Consider the following 24,832-nt stretch of genomic DNA (forward strand, 5'->3'; position numbering starts at 1 on the left):
GCTGGGTGTGGTGGCTCACACCTGTAATCTCAGCACTGTGGGAGGCCACGGCAGGCAGATCACCTGAGGTCAGGAGTTCAAGACCAGCCTGGCCAACATGGTGAAACCCCATCTCTACTAAAAATACAAAAAAGTAGCTGGGTATGGTGGCGGGTGCCTATAATCCCATCTACTTGGGAGGCTGAGGCAGGAGAATTGCTTGAACCTAGGAAGCAGAGGTTGCAGTGAGCCGAGATCACACCATTGCACTCCAGCCTGGGTGACACAGTGAAACTCCATCTCAGAAAAAAAAAGGTAAATTTAAGATATGTATATTTTGCCACAATACAAAAATTAAATCCTTTGATATTTGATTTTTGACCAGGCAAATGAATGCTCAGATTAAAGAACCCATTTCCCAGCTGCCCTGCAGCTAGGCATGGCCATGGTACTAAATTTTGGCCAAGTTATCATGTATAAATTTCAGAAAGTCTTTAAAGAAAGGCTAGAATGAGGAAATGATGGGTAGAACACAAATACCCATCTTGGACCATGAGGCAGACGCTACATACAGAGGATATGGGAGGAACAAGATCTAAGCAGCTTGGTTCCCTGATGCATCCACTCTACTGTGTCAATCCTATCACGTAGATTTCCTACCTCGGATCTTTTTATTACTTGAGAAGGAAATACTTTTTTCTCTAGCTCTTCCAGTCCATTCTCCACCCAGCAACCAGAATGATTTAAGTGAGATTATACCTCTTCTTTTAAAATTTAAGTGAGATTATGTCTCTTCTCTGGTTAGAACCCAAAATGTTTTCTAACTTCATCCAGAATAAAACAGAAAGTCTTCATGTCCTTCAGTCCTTCAAAGCCCTTTGTGATTGGCCTCATCTACTAACTCTCTTCCGTTTCTACCTTGTTGCAACCCACTGTCCCTCTTCTATTCCTTAAGCAAAAGCAGGCATACGCCTGTCTGAAGGTCTTTGCTTTTGCTGTTCCCTCTCTTGAAATACTATCCCCTCAAATAACCCTATGGCTAACTCCCTCACTTAATTCACAACCCAGCTACATTTTTTAAAAAGTCTTAAGTGTACTCCATGACTACCATAAACAAAATCATATCACACATGTCATTCTTTGCTATTAAATTTCCTCTTCTGCCTTATTTTCACCTATCATTCCACTGACATGTATTTATTTTCTTTCTTCTATCATTAAATTATAAGCAACATGAAGACAAAGGTTTGTGTATAGTTTTTCACTATATCCCCAGTCCTTAGAAGAGTAACTAGAACAAAGAAATCAATATATAGATATCTGTTAACTACATAAATACAATATCTTTATAAAGTTCAGTCTACTTCAGTATAGATTATGATTGTTGCAATAGCAAGAAAAAAAAACTGATATTTTCCCATAACTTGCCTAGCTAAAACGATGGTCTGTCCTTCCAAATCCTTGTTAAAAAATAAAAATAAAAAATAAAACAAATTCTTGGCAATCTGATGTCCTCTTCAAGTCCACTGATACTATTTTTAAGCTACTTTATCAAACACCTCCATATCTATATAACAAAACATCTCAATTACACTGTAGGAAACTTAATAGCTCCAGTTAGAAAAGGCAGAAATAGTGTGCCAGGAGAAAACATGGAGAAATCAGGGTAAGAAACTGATAAGAAGTGGAAGCAAATACAGACCGTCCCCAACTTATGATGATTTGACTTAGAATTTTTTTACTTTACAATGGGTTTTCGGGATGTTGCCCTATCGTAAGTTGAGGAGCACCTGTAGAGAACAGATGGGTCTTAGAGACTGGACAGAATCCCCCAAGTGTTAGGCTTGCTTGTGAAAGATCCTAAGGCAACAGGGAATAGTAACCCAAATCTAAATGCATTACAATTTAGGTATCCTCTGTGCTGTCTACTCCTTTGGAAATTCTTCATTCATTCATTCAACAGATATGAACTGAGCTCAGGGCAGCGGGGATACAACAGTGAGCAACACAGACAAAGAGGCTGCATACAATCTTCTGAGGGAAAACCACACAGGTGAGAAATCACATCCTATGACTTATGATTTCATCATGTTTCCTTTCTTTTGAATTTCTGTGGAAACTACCCTGACTTGATTTTTAAAGTTTATATAAAAGCATAATATATAATGAGGTCAATTTTTATAAGTTGAATTTCAAGACAAAATGATAAAATACTTTTCTTATTTAAATAAGGAAACTGAATTAGGACAAAGTGAGAGATTAATAACAAGAGTTGGTGAGGATGTGGAGCAACTAGACCCTTCACATGCTGCTGGTGGAAATGTGAAATAGTGCAGCCACTTTGGAAAACAGTCTGGCAGGTCCTCAAAAAGTTAAACATAGAGTTACCATCAAACTCATCAATTCCACTCCTAGCTATATACTGAAAAGAAATGAAAACAGATATTTGCACAAAAACTTGCAAACAAATGTTCACAGCACAGTTATTCACAATAGACAAAAAGTAGAAACAAACCAAATGTCCATCAACTGGTGAATGGACAAACAAAATATGATACAGCCATACAATGGAATAATATTCAGCCATTAATAAGAATTCTCAGGGGAGGATCCAAGATGGCTCAATAGGAACAGCTCTGGAGTCCAGGTCCCAGGGAGAACAATGCAGAGGGTGAGTGATCACCACATTTCCAAACGAGTTATTACTGCCCACAGACGAGGAGATTCCCAGGCTGAAAAGCGCCATGAGTTGCCAGGATGGCTGTTTCAGACAGTGCAGCGGGTCTCCGTAAAAAACTAACACAAATCTGGGTGGCCATTTTAACTGGCGCCTGGAATACCTGGGATACAGAGCCACCCATTCAACTGAAAAAAGTGGGGCTGAAACAGGGAGCCAGGTGATCTGGCTGAGCGGGTCCCACCCCCACAAAGACCAGCAATCTGAAATGCTCTGTATTGAGTTTTGCAGCAAGTGCAACTGGACCCAGGACGGTCCAGCTCTGTTGGGGGAAGGGCGTCCGCCATTACCAAGGCAGTCTACCATTACCGAGGCAGTCCGCCATTACCAAGGCAATCCTCCATTACCAAGGCAGACCGCCATTACCGAGGCAATCTGCCATTACTGAGGCAGTCCGCCATTACAGAGGCAGTCTGCCATTACTGAGGCAGACTACCATAACCGAGGCAGTTCTAACTATACCTCTATAAACAAAACCACAAGGAAGTTCACACAGCAGCTGGTTAGAGCCCACAGCAGCTCAGCAACATCTCTGCTGGCAGACTGTGACTAGGCTACCTCCTAGCTGGGCAGGGAATCTCTGAAAAAAGGCAGCAGCACATCAGGAACTTATAAATAAAGCCCCACCTTCCCAGGACACAGCGCCTGGAAAAAAAGGCAGTTATGAGTTCCGCTGCAGCAGACTTAAAACGTACCTGCCCAGCAGCTCTGAACAGAACAACGGAGATCACAGCTCAGCACTTGAGCTCCTATAAGGGACAGACTGTCTCCTCAAGCAGCTCCCTGACTCCCATATATCCAAAGAGACACCTCATAAAGGAGAGCTGAGACTGACATCTGGCAGGTAACCTTCTGGGATGAAGATAACAGAAGAGGAAAGTGGCAGCAACCCTTACTGTTCTGCAGCCGCTGCAGGTGATACCCAGGCAAGCAGGGCCTGGAGTGGACCTCCAGCAGTCCTACAGCAGAGGGGCCAGACTGTTAGAAGGAAAACTAAAAAACAGAAAGAAATAACTTTAACATCAACAAAACGGACGTCCACTCAGAGACCCCATCCGAAAGTCACCAACTACAAAGACCACAGGTAGATAAATCCACAAAGATGGGAAGAAACCAGTGCAAAAAGTATGAAAGCAACCTAAACCAGAATCCTCTCCTCCTCCAAGGGATCACAACTCCTCACCAGTAAGGGAACAAAGCTGGATAGAGAATGAGTCTGATGAATTGACAGAAACAGGCTTCAGAAGGTGGGTAATAAACTTCTCTGAGCTAAAAGAACACGTTCTAACCCAATACAAAGAAACTAAGAACCTTGAAAAAAGATTTGAAAAAATGCTAATGAAAATAAACAGCTTAGGGAAGAATATAAATGACTTCATGGAGCTGAAAAACACAACACAAGAACTTTGCGAAGCATACACAAGCTTCAATAGCCAAATTGACCAAGCAGAAGAAAGGATATCAGAGATTGAAGATCAACTCAATGAAATTACGAGAAGGCAAGATTAGAGAAAAAAGAGTGAAAAGAAATGAACAAAGCCTCCGAGAAATACGGGATTATGTGAAGAGACCTAATCTACATTTGATAGGTGTACCTGAATGTGACGGAGAGACTAAATCCAAGCTGGAAAACACTCTTCAGGATATTATCCAGGAGAACTTCCCCAGCCTAGCAAGGAAGGCCAATATTCAAGTCCAGGAAATACAGAGAAAACCACAAAGATATTCCTCAAGAAGAGCAATCCCAAGGCACATAATCATCAGATGCACGAGGGTTAAAATGAAGGAAAAAAATGCTAAGGGCAGCCAGAGAGAAAGGTCAGGTCACCCACAAAGGGAAGCCCATCAGACTCAGAGCAGGTCTCTTGGCAGAAAGCCTACAAGCCAGAAGACAGTGGGGGCCAATATTCAACATCCTTAAAGAAAAGAACTTTCAACCTAGAATTTCATATCCAGCTAAACTAAGAGTCATAAGCAAAGGAGAAATTAAATCATTTACAGACAAGCAATTGCTGAGAGATTTTGTCACCACCAGACCTGCCTTACAAGAGCTCCTGAAATAAGCACTAAACATACAAAGGAACAAACAGTACCAGCCACTCCAAAAACATACCAAATGGTAAACAGCATTGACACAATGAAGAAACTGCATCAACCAAAGGGCAAAACAACCAGCTAGCATCAAAATGGTAGGATCAAATTCACACGTAACAATATTAACCTTAAACGTAAATGGGCTAAATGCCCCAATCAAAAGACACAGACTGGCAAATTGGATAAAAAGTCAAAACCCATCAGTGTGCTGTATCCAGGAAACCCATCTCACATGCAAGGACACACATAGGCTCAAAATAAAGGGATGGAGGAAGATTTACCAAGCAAATAGAGAGCAAAAAAAAGCAGGAGTTGCAATCCTAGTCTCTGATAAAAAAGACTTTAAACAAAGACCAAAAGAGACAAAGAAGGGCATTACATAATGGTAAAAGGATCAATGCAACAAGAAAAGTTAACAATCCTAAATATATATGCACCCAATACAGGAGCACCCAGATACATAAAGCAAGTTCTTAACAACCTGCAAAGAGACTTAGACTCCCACACCGTAACAGTGGGATACTTTAACACTTCACTGTCAATATTAGATAGATCAACAAGACAGAAAATTAACAAGGATATCCAGGACTTGAACTCAGATCTGGACCAAGCAAACCTAATAGACATCTACAGAACTCTCCACCCCAAATCCATAGAATATACATTCTTCTCAGCACCACATCGCACCCGGTCTAAAATTGACCACATAATTGGAAGTAAATCACTCCTTAGCAAATACAAAAGAACAGAAATCATAACAAACAGTCTCTCAGACCACAGTGCAATCAAATTAGAACTCAGGATTAAGAAACTAACTCAGAACCGCACAGCTTCATGGAAACTGAACAACTGGCTCTTGAATGTTGACTGGATAAACAATGATGAAGGCAGAAATAAAGATGTTCTTTGAAACCAACAAGAACGAAGACACAACGTACCAGAATCTCTGGGGCACATTTAAAGCAGTGTCTAGAGGAAAATTTATAGCAATAAATGCCCACATGAGAGGCAAGGAAAGATGTAAAATCGACACCCTATCATCAAAATTGAAAGAGCTAGAGGAGCAAGTCAAAAAAATTCAAATACTAGCAGAAGACAAGAAATAACTAAGATCAGAGCTGAACCGAAGGAGATAGAGACACAAAAAACCCTTCAAAAAATCAATAAATCCAGGAGCTGGTTTTTTGAAAAGATCAACAAAATAGACAGACCACTAACCAGATTAATAAAAAGGAAGAGAGAAGAATCGAATAGATGCAATAAAAAAATGATAAAGGGGATATCACCACCGACTCCACAGAAATACAAACTACCATCAGAGATTACTACAAACAACTCTATGCACATAAACCAGTAAACATGGAAGAAATGGATAAATTCCTGGACACTTGCACCCTCCCAAGCCTAAACCAGGAAGAAGTTGAAACCCTGAATAGACTAATAACAAGGGCTGAAGTTGAGGCAGCAATTAATAGCCTACCAACCAAAAAAGGCCCAGGTCCAGATGAGTTCACAGCTGAATTCTACCAGACATACAAAGAGGAGCTAGAACCACTCCTTCTGAAACTATTCCAAATAATCTGAAAAGGGGGAATTCTTCCTATATCATTTTATGAGACCAACATCATCCTGATACCAAAACCTAGCAGAGACTCAACAAAAAAAAGAAAACTTCAGGCCAATATCCATGATGAACATCCATGAGAAAACCTTCAATAAAATACTGGCAAACTGATTCCAACAGCACATCAAAAAGCTTATCCATCATGATCAAGTAGGCTTCATCCCAAGGATGCAAGGCTGGTTCAACATACACAAGTCTATAAATGTAATTTACCACATAAACAGAACCAAAGACAAAAACCACATGATCATCTCAATAGATGCAGAGAAGGCCTTTGACAAAATTCAACAGCCCTTTATGCTAAAAATTCTTGATCAACTATTGAAGGAACATATCTCAAAATAATAAAAGCTATTTACGACAAACCAACAGCCAATATTATACTGAATGGGCAAAAACTGGAAGCATTCCCTTTGAAATCTGGCACTAGACAAGGATGCCCTCTCTCACCACTCCTATTCAATATAGTATTCCAAGTTCTAGCCAGAGCAATTATGCAAGAAAAAAAATAAAGGGTATTCAATTAGGAAAAGAGGAAGTCAAATTGTCTCTATTCGCAGATGACATGATTGTATATTTAGAAGACCCTATAATCTCAGCCCAAAATCTCCTTGAGATAAGCAACTTCAGCAAAGTCTCAGGATACAAAATCAATGTGCAGAAATCACAAGCATTCCTATGTACCAATAACAGACTTAAAGAGAGCCAAATCAAGAATGAACTGCCATTCACAATTGCTACAAAGAGAATAAAATACCTAGGAATACAATTAACAAAGGAAGTAAAGGACCTCTTCAAGGAGAACTACAAACCACTGCTCAAGGAAATAAGAGAGGACACAAACAAATGGAAAAACATTCCATGCTCATAGTTAGGAAGAATCAATATCGTGAAAATGGCCATACTGCCCAAAGTAATTCATAGATTCAACGGTATCCCCATCAAGCTACCTATTACCCTCTTCACAGAACTGGAAAAAAAAACAACCTTAAACTTCATATGGAACCAAAAGAGACCCCACATAGCTAAAACAATCCTAAGGAAAAAAAAAAAAAAAAAAGCTGGAGGCATCATGCTACCTGACTTCAAACTATACCACAAGGCTACAGTAATCAAAACAGCATGGTACTGGTACCAAAACAGAGATATAAACCAATGGAACAGAACAGAGGCCTCGGAGCCAACGCCACACATCTACCACCATCTGATATTTGACAAACCTGACAAAAACAAGGAATGAGGAAATGATTCCCTGTTTAATAAATGGTGTTGGGAAAACTGGCTAGCCATGTGGAGAAAGCAGAAACTGGATACCTTCCTGACACCTTACACTAAAATTAACTCCAGATGGATTAAAAACTTAAACATAAGACCTAACACCATAAAAACCCTAGAAGAAAGTCTAGGCAAAACCATTCAGGACATAAGCATAGGAAAGGATTTCATGACTAAAACACCAAAAGCATTGGCAACAAAAGACAAAATAGACAAATGGGATCTAATCAAACTCCACAGCTTCTGTACAGCAAAAGAAACAATCATTAGAGTGAACCGGCAACCAACAGAATGGGAAAAAAATTTTGCAATCTACCCATCTGACAAAGGGCTGATATCCAGAATCTACAAAGAACTAAAACAGATTTACAAGAAAAAAAACCAAAAAAACCCATTCAAAAGTGGGTGAAGGACATGAACAGACACTTTTCAAAAGAAGACATATATGATGCCAACAAACATGAAAAAATGCTCATCATCACTGGTCATTAGAGAAATGCAAATCAAAACCATATTGAGATACCATCTCACACCAGTTAGAATGGCGATCATTAAAAAATCTGGAGACAACAGATGCTAGAGAGGATGTGGAGAGATAGGAACACTTTTACACTGCTGGTGGGAGTGTAAATTAGTTCAACCATTGTGGAAGACAGTGTGGTTATTCCTCAAGGACCTAGAAATAGAAATTCCATTTGACCCAGCAATCCCATTACTGGGTATATATCCAAAGGATTATCAATCATTCTATTATAAAGACACATGCACACGTATGTTCATTGTGGCACTGTTTACAATAGCAAAGACCTGGAACCAACCCAAATGCCCATCGACGATAGACTGGACAGGGAAAATGTGGCATATATACACCATGGAATACTATGCAGCCATAAAAAGCAATGAGTTTGGGTCCTTTGTAGGAACATGGATGAACCTGGAAACCATCATTCTCAGCAAGCTGACACAAGAGCAGAAAATCAAACACTGCACGTTCTCACTCATAGGCGGGTGTTAAACAATGAAAACACATGGACACAGGGAGGGGAGCATCACACACTGAGGTCTGTTGGGGGGAAACAGGGGAGGGACAGCAGGGGATAGGGAGGCTGGGGAGGGACAACATGGGGAGAAATGCCAGATATAGGTGACAGGGGGATGGAAGCAGAAAACCACATTGCCATGCATGTACCTATGCAACAATCCTGTATGTTCTGCACATGTACCTCAGAACCCAAGGTGGGTTAAAAATATATATATATTTATATTAAAATATATATATATATTTATAAAATTCTCATGCTATAACATAGATGAGCATTAAAAACATTATGCTATAGGAAAGAAGTCAATTACGAGAGGCCACATATTATATTATTGTGTTTATATGAAATGTCAATGTCAGGCCAGGTGTGGTGGCTCACACCTGTACTCCCAGCCCAGCACTTTGGCAGGCCAAGGTGGGTGAGTTGCTTGAGCACAGGAGTTTGAGACCAGCCTGGGCAGCATGGTAAAACCCCGTCTCTACAACAAAATATGAAAAATTAGCTAGGCATGGTGGCATGAACCTGTGGTCCCAGCTACTCAGGAGGCCGAGGTGGGAGAATCACCTGAGCCTCATGGGAGGTTGAGGTTGCAGTGAGCTGTGATTGTACCCCTGTACTCCATTCTGGGTGACAGAGAGAGAACCTGTCTCAAAAAATAAAAATAAAAAAGGAATATATGAAATGTCAAGATTAGACAAATCCATAGGTACAGAAAATAGAACAGTGGTTGCCAGGGTCTAAAGGGGAAGGAGAAATGGGGCAGGGAGTGGCAGCTAATGGGTAGAGAGCTTACTTTTGGGGTGATGAAATGTTTTGGAATTAGACAGTAGTGATGGTTGCATAAGTTCGTGAACATGTTAAAAACTACTGAATTGCTTACTTTCTCAGGATGAATGTTAAGTAATATCTCACTTTTAAAACCTCCTCATAGCTCCACTATGCCACACCAACTATCCAATACAAATAAAATAATCTGACAGACCCAGCAAAAGACACTTTATAGGAACACATCCTTGCACATTACCACACTGTCCTCAAAGCTAGCATTAATAATACTTAACACTGACCAGGTACTCCACCTTACAGTCATCACCTTACTTAATCATAACCACCACTGTGAGGTAAGTACAACTCTTATCCCTACTTTACAGATGAAGAAACAGAGACAAAATAACTTGCCCAAAGTCAGTCATATAGCTAGGAATCTAGGAGCCAGGCACTGAACTCAGGTCCAACTCCAATGCTCAAATTCATAATCACATCAAGGGGTAAAGATACATCCTAAAGCCTGTTATGATCTTTAAAATATGATGATTGTCTTAAATCTGTTTTTAAAATCCTGTTTCTTGATACTCTGGGTTTCTTACACTTGTTGAGTCAAGGAAAGCATGACAGAGAGCTTGTGTCATTAAGGAGCTGAGTCATGTCATGCATTAACCATATCATATTAGAAGACTGGAGACTTTCACCCAGCAAGGGAGAAGATTTTTATTCTTGCATTTTCAATTGTTTTATATGCCTCAAAACATTGTTTCACTATGTTTTAGTTAGTCCTGAACTTGATCAGAATCAAGTCCATGTATTTTGATCTAGTTAGCCACAGAATTAAGTTAAAAGTCTTAGCAATTTGATACCAAAGATTACAGAAAAACAATTAGCACTGTCTCTTCATAGTCATATAGTCTCACTTTTTGGGAGATCCAAATAGTATAAGAACTCAAGTGAACTGGAAATGTTGTCCTGTTCAATTATACCTCATAATCATATGGGGCCCCCGAGTTGCCATGAGTTCCATCCACATGGTGTTCAGAACTAGAGATAAACTTGGGTTGATCTAGACTACTACGAGCCCCTAAACAGAGAGAGGTATGAGGTTGAGAAAGAAAAATCTACTGAGGATCTATTTGCCATATATGACATAACTACTTCACATGTGCCAGCTCATTTAATATTCATAACTGCCCCATAGCATAAATGATTTTAACATCATTTTACAGATGAAGAGGCTCCAGAGACTAAGCAAATTTGTCCAAGATCGGTCAGCTTGCAAACAGAGAAATGAGATTCAAATCTAGGTCTCCTCTGCATTTTCTATTATACCTGCCTCAATTTCATGGACGACATCCATAAAATGTGGACTTTTTTCACCTGTTGTCAGTACAGTTATCCACAATTATCCAGTATAGACATCCACAAAGAGTCCTAAAAGATAACTGTACTGACTTCAGGAAATGTTCTACGATTCAAAGACTAACCCAGAATCTAAAGGGCAAAATGTATCAGAGTTTCAATCATCTCAAGCTAAATAGTCCGTAAACTTGCTGGTCCTGCCTCCTGCTAATATTCTAAAGGTAGTTACACTTCTCTTCAGAATTATGAAGACCTCAAATACTCACCTACCCCGTAGTTTTTGTTGTTTAAATCAAACCGCATATTATAATCACTGAATAACTTGGAAACATTTTAATAGATTTCACTTAAACATATAAGATGGATTTGAAGGGGCAAATCCCTATATTAAAATAAAAATTATCATCACACAAAAAATTAAAAATATGGTAAAACCCAAAGCTCCCTGATGACAGGATGTTTTTCATTTACTGATTACCTCTCCGCAGCACTAGCTATGTGAAAAATGTGCTCATCTTCATTCTGCAACCGTTCTTTTCGCCTTCTTTCAATGTCATGTCGTAGGTCATTTGGATCTATTATTTTGACCAGTGTCTGAGGAATTTTGACAGAAGACAAACCATTGACATTACTGTTAGTTGCATAAAGACCATATCTAACAAGAACCTTAAGTCCTAGATAAGTTATCTTGTATTCATCCTGCTAATCGTATTGTAAACTGATACAAATATTTTGAGACACAATTGATAATAGTCAGAAAATTTCCTAATATTGAACCAAGAATCCCACTTTTGAGAGTCTAACCCAAAGAAAAGGTTATCTATCTAAATAGATTCAAAATATTAGGCCGGGCACGGTGGCTCAAGCCTGTAATCCCAGCACTGTGGGAGGCCGAGGCGGGTGGATCACGAGGTCGAGAGATTGAGACCATCCTGGTCAACATGGTGAAACCCCGTCTCTACTAAAACTACAAAAAATTAGCTGGGCATGGTGGCGCGTGCCTGTAATCCCAGCTACTCAGGAGGCTGAGGCAGGAGAATTGCCTGAACCCGGGAGGCGGAGGTTGCGGTGAGCCGAGATCGTGCCATTGCACTCCAGCCTGGGTAACAAGAGCGAAACTCTGTCTCAAAAAAAAAAAAAAAAAAAAAAAAGATTCAAAATAATAAATTTAAAAAAAAAAAAAAAAAAGAAACTAAAATTAAAAAAAAAATTAGAGGAAGGGAAGAATGAGTAAATAAATCATGGTAAACTTAAGTCAAAAGAATAATGTACAATCATTTAACTTATGGTAAAAAAAGACTATGTAGAAGTCAACATAGAAGAGTGCTTATTGAAAAAAGTTAATTAGGCCAGGTGCAGCTCATGCCTTAATCCCAGCACTATGGGAGGCTGAGGTGAGCAGATCACTTGAACAGGAGTTCAAGACCAGCCTGGCCAACATGGTGAAACCCCATCTCTACTAAAAATACAAAATTAGCTGGGCATGGTGACAGGTGCCTGTAATCTCAGCTACTTGGGAAGCTGAGGCAGGAGAATAACTTGAATTTGGCAGTTGGAGGTTGCAGTGAGCTGAGATTGCACCACTGCACTCCAGCCTGGATGACCGAATGAGACTCTGTCTCAAAAAAAGAAAAGAAAAGAAAAGAAAAAAGTTAATTAAAACTTAAAAAGGGCCAGGTGCAGTGGCTCATGCCTGTAATCCTGGCACTTTGGAAGGCTGAGGCAGGTGGATCCCTTGAGGTCAGGAGTTCAAGACCAGCCTGGGCAACATGGAAAAACTCTGTCTCTACAAAAAATATAAAAATTAGCCGGGCATGGTGGCACATGTCTGCAGTCCTAGCTACTCAGGAGGCTGACGTGGGAGGATCACTTGAGCCCAGGAGGTCGAGGCTGAAGTGAGCCATGATTGTGCCACTGCACTCCAGCCTAGGTGAGACCAGGACTCTGTCTCAAAACAAAACTTAAAAAGCCTTAATCACAAAAGGTCAAGGCAAATTCAGAGATTTTACATAAAGCAATGTTATTACGGATCAAGTAAAAAGAAAAAAAGCATACAAAACTACATATACTATGATAGTGACTATGTTAAAATGCAAGATATAAGACTACCAGGAAAGATGATCAAATAATATTTTATGTTAAATGACTGACTTACAGGTGATTAAAAAAAAACCTCAGATTTTTTAATAAGTTGATTATAGGACTTTGATGATTAGAAATTATCTGAAAATATCATTTGTTCAACAAATTAATCTATCTCCCTAAATTCAATAAAAATTATAAACATTTCAGAAGTAAAAAAATTATTTATATATTCTATCAGAAATGTATTAAAATATCTCCTCCACGAAAACTCTTTATTCTCAATGAATAAATTAGCAGTTCTTTTAGAACTTGATATAATTCTTCTAAAACAAGAGCCAGTTTTCTTCCCTCCTGGCTAGTCAAGACAGTCTAATTAGCAAAGAAATGGGAGGTAGGAGGGGAGGTGTTGGGTGGGAACCACACACAACACATGAATAAAGAAATTTAGTGCCTTATTTCCCTTATTTTGCTAGTTCATATTCCACAGAATGTTTCGTACATTCTGCAGTAAACAGAAGGGCAATATCAAATGAAATTTTGTTCCTGTGCATTCATTCCATGTACAATTTTAAAATATATTTCATATGATTGCTTTGAAAAAAATAGGTATCTAACAAACTTTCCACAAGCTTTACAGTGTCGAGTTTGGGGATGAATATCAAATGCTGTAATTTTGTATCAATTTTACTAAGCTGTTATCCTTGGGGATTGTCCCTCTTAGGGAATATTTTTGTCTTTTGTCAGTATTCTCACTCTAAGCTGGTTGATAGTCAGAATCACCTGAAGAGCTTTTAAATTTCAGATTAATTAATTTTAATCCTTCTTCTTCATGTACTTTAACTCCCTTTTCTCTCCCAACCACCATTCCCCTTGCCATTAGTATACCAACAATAAGATAATTTCTCATCAAAAATTGTATTCACTAACCTGTTCCGATTCATATATCACAGCTTGTTTACTCTGAAGCTCAGCCAAAGACATATCTATTCTCCTAAAATAATAAAGGCATTTTACAATTAAATGATTACGTTATACACTGATACCTTGATTCTATTATTACAGAATGGAATTTAAAATGAAGCTAGTATGTTTTGGAGAAAGCAAAAGAAACTTGCTATCAGATAGTTTTTCACCTATATGGCAGTCTCCCAGGACAGACATATCCTGTGAACCACATTACAGGGGAAGCTTTGGTGGTTCTCAAATCACTAGTCTGCGTAACGTCCAACTTTGCTCTGGTGATATACTGCATTCTCACATGTATTCAACTCAGCTCACAAGACAGGGTGCAACACCTGCTCCAACAAGTGCCAACAGAAGACATATGGTTTCATGTGGCTGCCCTCAGAACAGCCAAAAAGCAACCACGATATCAATGGCTTGACAACTGTCTTTCATTCTTCTACTTAGGACCTCAGGAAGCAATTACTATAGACAGCAGAATCCAAGTTTGGGTAAGTATTTTCAAAGTCCTACACATTTAAACAACGCTAGTCAGTGTTTTCAATGAAACCTACTCATTCCATCAACCGAAGCACAGTGGCCAGTACCTGCTTCGGTTAGTCCTGTTTTTGTGCAGGAAATGCAGTCCTTGAATCTACAGCAAGCCCAGGTGAGCAGATTCAGAAAGCAGCACCTTCCCAAATCTTTTCTGAGGTTTATCCCTATGAGTTAAGTGGGTATAATATGGTAATCAATCATTACCTGTGAATTTCTGGATCTGAATTCAATGTAGTTTCATTTATATCTGCCTTGTGTGTATCTTGCATTGTTGAGAAACGCTCATGTAAAGTAATGCCAGGTGATGGAAAATAATTTGCTGAAAAAGGAAACAAACAGTTTTATCTCAATGTAAAGCTGATTTCACTTAAAAGATTACATATAAGCATAGGAAGAAGGGATTCTTTTTTAAAATTCAACCTGTTTTCTCTTAAAAATACATGGGACCCAAACTTATTTCACAGACTAATTTGTAGCACTCACGTGCTTTCCCAAGCCCAAACAAGAGTAAAAACACATGATTTATAAATCAAAGAATTTTCTTTCTATCTGACGTGCCTGCTTACTTGTCCAGGGGAAAAAGCCAATGGCTCTCTCAAAGCAAGGACCTTTCTTCTCCAAGTTAAGACCTTACTATATCTGGAAAGTAAAGATGGCATAGAGCTTCACAGTTGAATAAAAATAAAAGGTAACTTCAAAAACAAGCCTGAAACATCAAAACACTTTTAAACAAATACTAAATGTTATGTTTGCATATCACAGAAGGCCTTCTAATGCCGCTTTACTTTAATTCACATTAAAGTTCATGAAAACATTTGGAAATCAGCTATGCTACACACTTTTAAAGGATACAGAGAAAAAGAATACACTTGGCTCATCAAAATGCTACTTAACCAATCCTCTTCCTTAATTTACTGTTTGTTCTGGGACAATCTCCTGGATTTTTCTGTAATATCAGCTCTATTTCTGCCAAGAATCACAATTCTTTTGGGTGAGAGGGACTGGAGCAGAGACGATGAACTGTTTTCAGACAAACTATGTGGTTTAAAGTAAATACATGCTTCAGTTTGAGGGACGCAGAGAAAAAAATTCCTTTTTTTCTGCGTCTGTGAAAATATATAAAATACATTTAGCTTTCAAAATATATTTTATAAAGATAATAAAGATTAATGCAGTTGTCTAGTAGGAAGTACAAAATAAAATTTTTGAAATTCTTGAAGGCCTCCAGCTTATAATACCCACAATTGCCTTATTTGTGCAGCATCACTGGGGAAAGTTGTTCCATATCACTGAATTTTCCAATCAGTGGAAACTCGCCAGAAGCAAAAACAAAACAATTTAATGCAAATCATTAAAAGTATTTATTAGGCAACTCCCTGTCATAAAGAATGCCAAAGCAAACTAGAATCTTTCACTGATCACTCAGCATCATCCTTAAGAGACAAAGTCCCAGTAATGCCCTCAGGGGGCTTTTGGAATCATAAAATGACCTAGGCTTGAGTTTCGTAGTTTTTTGTTGCTTCTTCCTCCGTTAGGTTATCAGTTATTGTTTCTTAACTGCTCTCAGTATGCCTTATCTTTTGCAGCAGCGACCTCTCCCTTTCTAACTTGCAATTTACAATCTACTAACACTTGAAGCACAAGGTTACTGGAATTACATATAAAGAACAACTAGGCTCAAATGAATGCCTGATACTTTCTCCAAAAGATGTCCTAATTCAGAGTCGAACTTACAATGAAACCTTAATCACTATTAAGCTACACTGCAGGTGTCTACCTGTATCTCGTGAAAAGTTAGTATATTACTTTTGTGTTATCCTTAATGTATGTGCAAAATATACCAACCTTTAACTTGATGGATTATTGTTATGATTTCCTGAGCAAATTCTCCTGTAGGTTTGTTTTCAGTATTCTGAGTTGAGTCAAGATGTTCAAACACTGGATGAAAGTTCTCACTTTTCCTGCCAACAGCAACCAAATCATGTGACATCTGTCTCTCTGTGGGATAGCTAGAAGCAACCCTAGAATAATTTGCAAATGTTTAACTAAATTTGAAACTATCTGTGGAGAAAAGAATTTATCAAAAATTAAGATAGCTACAAAACTAAAAAGAGGTTTATTTTTTTCTTATAATTAAGGCACTAAATTCTATGCCATAAAACATGTATAGTAACAAATAGGAGAAAATAACTACAGATACATGGCTCTGAGTTTTTTCAAATCAGAGGTCATTAAATATTTGCCACTTTAATAATAAAATCTTTCAAATTCTAAGTGAAACAATTTTTACTTCAAGAATACAAGGTATTAAGGACACTATGATTAGATTATTTTCTACGTCCAAATGAACAAAACATTGTTAGTCCTGCAAAATCATTTTATCTTGAAATACTATGACACTTTAAAAGCTGATAGCAAACATAAGAACCTCTCTAACTTTATAAAAATCCTTATATCTTTGTATCAGTAATAAGAAGCTTAGAACCATATTTTTTGAAATAAAATTCTGTAAAGAAATCACATTAATTATAAAGTCTGACTAAATTCTCAGAAAATGGTGTTAGTGGTTAGGCAAAGTTATGATCATTAGCACCAGTTACAGTGTTCACCCTCAAGGTACCCTTAAAGAAATACTACCCTTTATTATATAACCCCGTCTATCTTACCACTTTCATGCTTTCTGAATCATAACTTTTGTTAAGAGCTCTCTTGACCTCTAAGTACTTTTACAAACTAATGATCATAATATAGAGTTAACAATTATTGAGGGCTTACCACATGCCAAACATGTAGGCTTAGAGCTTATCAACATTATCTCATTTCATCTTTACAACGCAATGGTCTTCGTTTCACAAGCCAGAGACTGAACATTCAAATGAACACGTCTTCCAAGTGTCATAATAGAAAACAATACCTTATTCCAAGAATGCTGCACTTGCTTAAAACTACTCTGAAATTCTTTGTCTGGAGGCACTTTATGCATTAATGAAGAAAATTTCTCGTTATTTTATATTTATATCTCAATTTGGACAAAAAAAATGACACTAATCAGCTTCTACCTATCTTGTTCCTCTGTACTTAACTCTAAATTGCTTTCGGCTCTTCTCAAAAATCAAGTTCATTGTCCAAAGAATTGACATTTGCAACTGCTGGGGTTCTTAATGACTACATTACAGGCTCAGAAGAGAAATCCAACAGAGAGCCCTGAAGTATATTTTAAATAACAGAGCACCACTGGAATAAATGGCTCATCATATAGCAAAAAGCAAACAGACAGATGTGTCTGGGGGTGTGGGAGCATGCATGCACGTAGGTATTTATTTATTTAAGTCATGTAACAGCCATATATCCAAACTGCTGCAGGGTTATGAGGGGCTGACAGATATTCTTTAACTAAAAATTTGAGCTCCTCTAATAAAATGGCTTCGAGTGTCTATTTATAACTTATCAGAGGAAAGGTTTCCATCTGACTTTCTGTGCTCCCTGCTCTCAGACCAGCATTGCCAGGGACAACTCCTTGCCAAGGCAGAAACACAGAAAATTGATCATGCAGCAGGTTGACAGCACTGCTGTGGTTTCCTGGATCCATTAGAAGGACTTTAATTAGGAAGAAGGCCCATTTCCGTTCTTTCCTCCTAATTTGCTCTATGCTTCCCACTGTGCATGTGATAACTAGCTAAGAGACATTTGCTGGTAAATGTTAGAACATCCTGTAACAACCTCCACTAACAAATAATTACAAATGCTCTCTGCTTAAGGGGGTTTAATGTTACAAAAATCCCATGCCATACCACAAAACAAATAGCCTTTAAAAACATTTTACAGGAGGAAAATAGTATATTTAAATAGAACTATACAGATGGCCCATCCACAAGAGGAAGTCAGTTGATAAGGTTTTTTTCTGGTAGTCTCAGTTTCTCCCAAGAGGAAATAACCAGAAGTTCGGTTTTTCAATGGGTAATTATTAACATTTACTTATAATTTCTTATAAATTACTGCTATAACTCTTGTCCCCAACTCCATGCTCAATCCTCAATCCATAGGAGTTACATACTTTGAAGCTATTATATATTGAATACCTTAAATCTTAGTGTTTAAACTTGTTATCCATTAAAATTTATCCTAGAGTTCCTCTACAAGATTTTTAATAAAAAATTCAAATTATCATTTTCTAGAAAATATACATTAACATAGTATAACCTCTAAATTTTAGTCTTTTAAAAACAATTATGATACTTTTGGTACAAGAAAAACCCTCTTTAGACTTGAGAATGCAAAATGTTCTAAATATTTATATTTGTAAAGGTAATCATCTTTTGGCTCACATTTTACTTTTTACTATTTCCTATGGCATGGATTGATTAATGAGTTAATAATTTCAGGAAATACCCCCAAAACAAGTAGCTAAGCTGAAAAGATCAAATGTTCTCATTTGAGATGCATTTTAGACAATTTAAAAAATTAAAATACAGACAAAAACCTATATTCTAATACTATTTCTGGTACCAGTTTCATTAAACCTTCCAAGATCCTTTGTTCCCTCGACCACAATTTCCCAGTTTATTTTTCTGTTTAAGGATATTTCCACTGATGTTCTCCCAGAGTGTTGTGGGTAATAACCAAGAAAACATAAAAAGCTACGTTAAACCTTAATTTCCTATTGTACACACTTAGGACTCATCAAAGAAACAAACTGCATGGCAAAACAGCAACAAAATACCCAACAGCAACCAAAAACAACAGATTCTCCTGCCCTCCGGAAGCTTATAATATATCTCAAAATCCATGTGACACATATAAAGTTTTCCTTCCTGTCTTCTTCCAAGTAATAAGTAACATTTCACACAGCATCCTACAGTTCATACAAAGCACTTTCCCAATTACTGTCACACGTAGCATAATGACATTTCCATTAATGACCACTTAAACGATGGTGGTACTATATTTTTAGTGTACCTTTTCTATGTTTTGCTATGTTTAGATACCCAAATAGTTACTGATGTGTTACAATTGCCTACAGTACTCAGTACAGTCACATGCTGTGCAGGTTTGTAGCCTAGGAGCAATAGGCTCTACCATATAGCCTAGGTATGTAGTAGGTTACATCATCTAGGTTTGTATAAATACACTCTATGATCTTTAGACAGTGGCAAAACTGCCTAACAAGACATTTCTCAGAATATATCCCCATCACTGAGAAATGCATGACTGTGTATAATTTGCTCCTGTCTTTCTAAGAACAAATTTAGAAACCGTGGAGTTGAAGGAAAAGGTTCAGGGAGATTAACTCCTCCCCTAATTCTGCATCTCATTGCTTTTTGTACAAAAGTCCTCTAGTGGGCCTTACCAGCCCCAACACACATTCAGTCTTCCTCATAGACAGCAATTCTCATAGACAGCAATCCTCTGGCAGCCAGAACTGGGCTGCTGGCCCTCTCCTATCAGCTGATAATGTCAAATCAGGCTGGCAGTCACAGCATTGTTACCTTTCAGTCTCCTTTCCCTATATTCCTTTTCACTGGCTGCTCGGAACCACACAGGTCAAAGTTCCTGTGTATGTTTTTCTGCCATTGTTAACCTGTAAATATAAATTCCTTTTGCCTCATCTTCATGTGTCTGAAATACACCAGCCTTTGGAGCCTAGCTCACATGTCAACTCCTACATGATGCCTCTTTTCAATCTCCCAGCTTGGTACCACCCATCTTCTGCTGAGTCACACATGCACTCCTATAACCATAACCTAATAGGAGGACAAACCTAATCCTACGCAGCTCTGTAGTCCCAGGGCACCCTAACAGACTGTCTCACCCAGGACAGGTCCTCAAAAAATACCCACCGAATGCATAAATAATGAATCAAAAACGACTTGGTCAATTTGAAATGAGTGTTTCAGCTAAAGAGATGATAAGGTCAGGTGTGGTGGCTCACACCTGTAATCACAGCTACTTGAGAGGCTGAACAGTTTCAGAGGCTGAGGCAGAGGACTGCTTGAGCTCAGGAGTTTGAGATCAGCCTGGGTAACATAGGAAGACCTCATCTCGACTAAAAATAAAAAAAATTAGCCAGACATGGTGGTGTGTGCCTGTAGTACCAAGCTACTGGAGAGGCTGAGGTAGGAGGATTGCTAGAGCCCAGGAGGAGGTAGAGGCTGCAGTGAGCTGTGATCACACCACTGCACTCCAGCCTGGGTGACAGAGACTCTGTCGAGAGAGAGAGAGAGAGAGAGAGAGAGAGAGCGCGAGAGAGAGCGAGAGAGAGAGAGAGCGAGAGAGAGAGAGAGAGAGAGAGAAAATAAACTTCAATTTTTATTTTATTTTTGAGACAGGGTCTGGCTCTGTCACCCAGGCTGCAGTACAGTGGTGCCATCTTGGCTCACTGCAACCTCTGCCTCCTCAAGCCAACCTCCCACTTCGGCTTCCTGATTAGTTGGGACTATAAGTGTGTGCCACTATACCTGGCTAATGTTCGTATTTTTTGTAGAAATGGAGTTTCACTATGTTGCCCGGGCTAGTCTCAAACTCCTGAGCTCGAGGGATCTGCCTGCCTCGGCCTATCAAAGTGCTAGGATTACAGGTGTGAGCCATCACACCAAGCAGACTTTGAGGCCAATTTAATTTTGTTTAACTTCCTTGGTTTATTTTTTGTTTTCTGCTGAACTTAGACCAATTTAAATTTCATATTTTTAACATAAAATCTCAAATATATACGAAAGTTCAGAGATGAACATGATGAACCTCCATGTGTCTGTCAACTCAGCTTCAATGGTTACCAACATATGGCCAATCCAAGCAGACTCATACAGCCAGGAAGACCTGCAGGTTAATTTGGGCCCAAAAGGGTATAGCCAAGTGACCTACCCAATGTCACAAAGCTGATCAGTGGTCCATAGAAAGACAAAAACCTATGCACTCCAACTGCCAACAGAATCCCTGTACAAGGCCCCCTAAGAAACACCAAGAGAAGCTAGAGTCAAAAATAGGAATGAAAGGGAACCTTCTTTCAACTAATTTTTGATTTTGAAATGCATATAAGAAATTAAAGTGGGGAGGATATTAGTTTTTTATGCTATATAATGCAAGGTGGCAGGTTTGGGTCTAAAAATATCCCCACCTGCAGCTTATTTTGCCTCCAGTGGAAGGAACAGTGTCCATCATAAGTAAACTTATGTGATTAGGTTCTCTTCCTTCAATCTCAGTTATGGCTTTTCACATTGTTCCCTGCCTGCGTGACACCCGTTTTCTTAGAGTGTCAGAGTTCCAATGTTCTCTGGGGCCCATCACTCTCATCCCCTTTCAAAGTGGAAAAGAGTTGATAGGGGTAGAGAGACCCCTCTGTATGTCTTCAGTGGGAAATAAAAGGATTAGATGCAAATGTGGCCAATGTACTCAGTCCACCATCAACTCTGATGGCCATGAACGCTGAGGGACAACCTTCCTCACATCCCAGGTGTCTCGTATCAGCTTCCCAGGAGATCAAATAAGCGTCTGATCCATCAGCAGCAGCTTATTCTGCTCCAGATAATAGTACCAACTCCACCCTCCTCCTCTTTCTTCCTGCCTTGGCCAAGGGTCAATCCCTCACCCACTCAGCCCAACATTAACACCCACATTCATCTGTCCCAAAACTTACAGATGCATATATACAACAGTTCATGTTCTGCATATGTAACAACCTTGGTAGAAATTTTCATACTGTGAATTCCTAACTTACATTCTGAAACATATCATTATGACTCACATGTAATTTCTGATAATGAAATTTCTGACAGAGTGGGTCGTTAGAATTCGGTCTTTCTTGGCAGAAGTATTAACTATGCAATGAATATTCAAGCAAGTGTTTACCTACTGCTGTTCTAGATACAAACTAGAATATAAAAACAAAAATCACTGAGTGATAACCTTGTGTTTTCAACCACACTGATAATTGGAAGAACAAATATCAATTCTCAACCAAAGCTAAGAGAGTAGACAAATGCACAAAATTAGCCATCTTAGCCTTTCCAAAAAAAGCAGATAAACTCTCTAGATGTTAACCAATAAATAAACTTCTCTCTGCACTCTATGATTATTTTAATTTTGTCTAGAAAAACAATCTAATTTATATTAATAGTTGAAAACATAATTCTACTGAAGGCATGATCTTTGTTTTATGGATCAGTCCACATATAATTAAATCCAAACCACAAAATTCATCCATAACCCATTCACCAATAAAGATTTTGTTGACTGTGACACTTTATCATACTGAAAAGATACATATATTTGCTCAGTTATTTATTTTTCAGGTCTTTGAACAGAGAGGATTTGCAGTGGCGGCTATTACACAAGCTATCCTGCAGGCCCTGGGCAGGTATTCAAATAGCCCTGGTATGCTGCCAGACCCCAGGGACAGATTATGCGATTTCACAAAATCATAGTTTATAAATTCAAAATAAAAGATGCAGCAGCCTCCATTTTAAGCTCACTTTTGTGACACATGATAAAGATCAAGCTTACATTTCTCATATCAAATCATAAAATTAACTGTTCAGTATCTCTAATGAGGTCTATTAAAATAAAACTCTTCAAAATTGATATTTCTAGCATTGTTTAAAAGTGTTACAATTTTAAATTCTCTTTTAACTATAAACATTTCATTATTAAATATGGGGGTATCGGTTTTTTTTTTTTTTAGTTTTAATTTTTGAGACAGGGTCTCACTTTGTCACCCAGGCTGGAGTGCAGTGGCACAAACATGGCTCACTGCAGTCTCGACCTCCTGGGCTCACGCAATCCTCCCACCCTAGCCTCCCAAGTAGCTGGGACTGCAGGCATGTGTCACCACACCCAGCTAATTTTTGTATTTTTTGTAGAGATGGGGTTTCACCATGTTTCCCAAGCTGTCTTAAACTCCTGAGCTCAAGTAATCAGCCTGCCCTGGCCTCCCAAAGTGCTGGGATTACAGGCATGAGCCATTGCACTGGCCACATCATTACTTTTATTAAAAAGTTAAAGATTTTGGCTGGGCATGGTGGCTCATGCCTGTAATCCCAGCACTTTGGGAGGCCAAGGAGGGTGGATCACCTGAGGTCGGGAGTTTGAGACCAGCCTGATCAACATGGAGAAACCCCGTCTCCACTAAAAATACAAAATTAGTCGGGTGTGGTGGCACATGCCTGTAATCCCAGCTACTCGGGAGGCTGAGGCAAGAGAATTGCTTGAATCTGGGAAGCAGAGGTTGCGGTGAGCTGAGATGGCGCCACTGCTTTCCAGCCTGGGCAACAAGAGCGAAACTCTGTCTCAAAAAAAAAAAAAAAGTTAAAATTTTTTATGCATTTGATTGTATATAATTTTACTTCAAAAGAAAGAGAAACTGTAAACAAAAATTAAATACTAAGGTATCTAAAGGGGTGGGTACTGACATTTGCAACTTACTTTGAAATATAGCTAAAAAATAAGGTAGAACGATAGATGAATAGATAGATATGTAATTATGAAAGCAAACTGTTAATTGTAGACTTTAGGTGGTGAGTATGCAGGTGTTCACTGTAGAATTCTTTCAGCTTTTCTGTATGTTTGAACATTTTCAAAATATAATGTTGGACAGAAAAAAACTTAAGGCTGGGTGTGGTGGCTCATGCCTGTAATCCCAGTGCTTTGGGAGGCCAAGGAGGGAGGATCCTATGAGGCCATGAGTTTGAGACCAGCCTGGGCAACACAGCAAGATTTCTAGCTCTACAAAATAATTTTTATTAGCTGGGTGTGGTGGTATATGCCTATAGACCCAGCTACTCAGGAGACTGATGCAAGAGGATCACTTGAGCTCAGGAGTTCAAGGCTGCAGTAAGCCATGATCACGCCACTGCACTTTAGCCTGGGTGACGGAGCGTGACCCTGTCTTGAAAAGAAAAAAAGAAAGAGAGAAAAGTGTGTATGTTATATGTTATATATGTATATCTCATAGCCATCAGGATAGAATCCAAGCTCCCCCCAACTTTTTTTTTTTTTTTTTTTTTGAGACAGAGTCTCACTCTGTTGCCCAGGCTGGGGTACAGTGGCTCAGTGATGGCTCACTGCACCCTCGAACTCCTGAGCTCAAGTGATCCTCCCACCTCAGCCTCCCACAGTGCTGGGATTACAGGCATGAGCTATTGTGCCCTGCCCTTAAGGTAACATTCTTAAACTTGGTACTCACAGAAGCTTTTGTGCTTTTAAGGTGAAGAACTAGCAGGAAATATAACAGCACAAAATTATTTAAGACATATGAAAAAAGATACAAAATTATTAATATGATACCACAGCAGTCATGTATAAATATACACAGAAAAATAACTAGACTAGGGCTGGGCATTGTGGCTCACACCTGTAATCAAGCATTTTGGAGGC

The 24,832-nt window shown here is 38.7% G+C and overlaps 1 protein-coding gene across 16 annotated transcripts in view; it reads right to left on the minus strand.

The window, feature by feature from the left end:
• Window positions 1-24,832, minus strand: part of BCLAF3 (BCLAF1 and THRAP3 family member 3) — an 81,734-nt gene that overhangs the window by 29,376 nt on the left and 27,526 nt on the right. For 15 of the 16 annotated variants that reach the window (XM_032286064.1, XM_032286059.1, XM_032286060.1 and 12 more), the window contains exons 5-8: window positions 16,313-16,488; window positions 14,672-14,786; window positions 13,895-13,958; window positions 11,361-11,476 (exon numbers count right to left, since the gene is read on the minus strand). In XM_032286064.1, coding sequence (XP_032141955.1) covers window positions 11,361-11,476; window positions 13,895-13,958; window positions 14,672-14,786; window positions 16,313-16,488 — 471 coding nt within the window. The remainder of the gene's footprint in view (window positions 1-11,360; window positions 11,477-13,894; window positions 13,959-14,671; window positions 14,787-16,312; window positions 16,489-24,832) is intronic. The other variant, XM_032286063.1, reaches the window with a different exon arrangement.

Source organism: Sapajus apella, unplaced genomic scaffold (genome assembly GCF_009761245.1).
Source record: "Sapajus apella isolate SASKATOON/1434 unplaced genomic scaffold, GSC_monkey_1.0 scaffold17, whole genome shotgun sequence".
In the NCBI taxonomy this organism is placed as follows: Eukaryota; Metazoa; Chordata; class Mammalia; order Primates; family Cebidae; genus Sapajus; species Sapajus apella.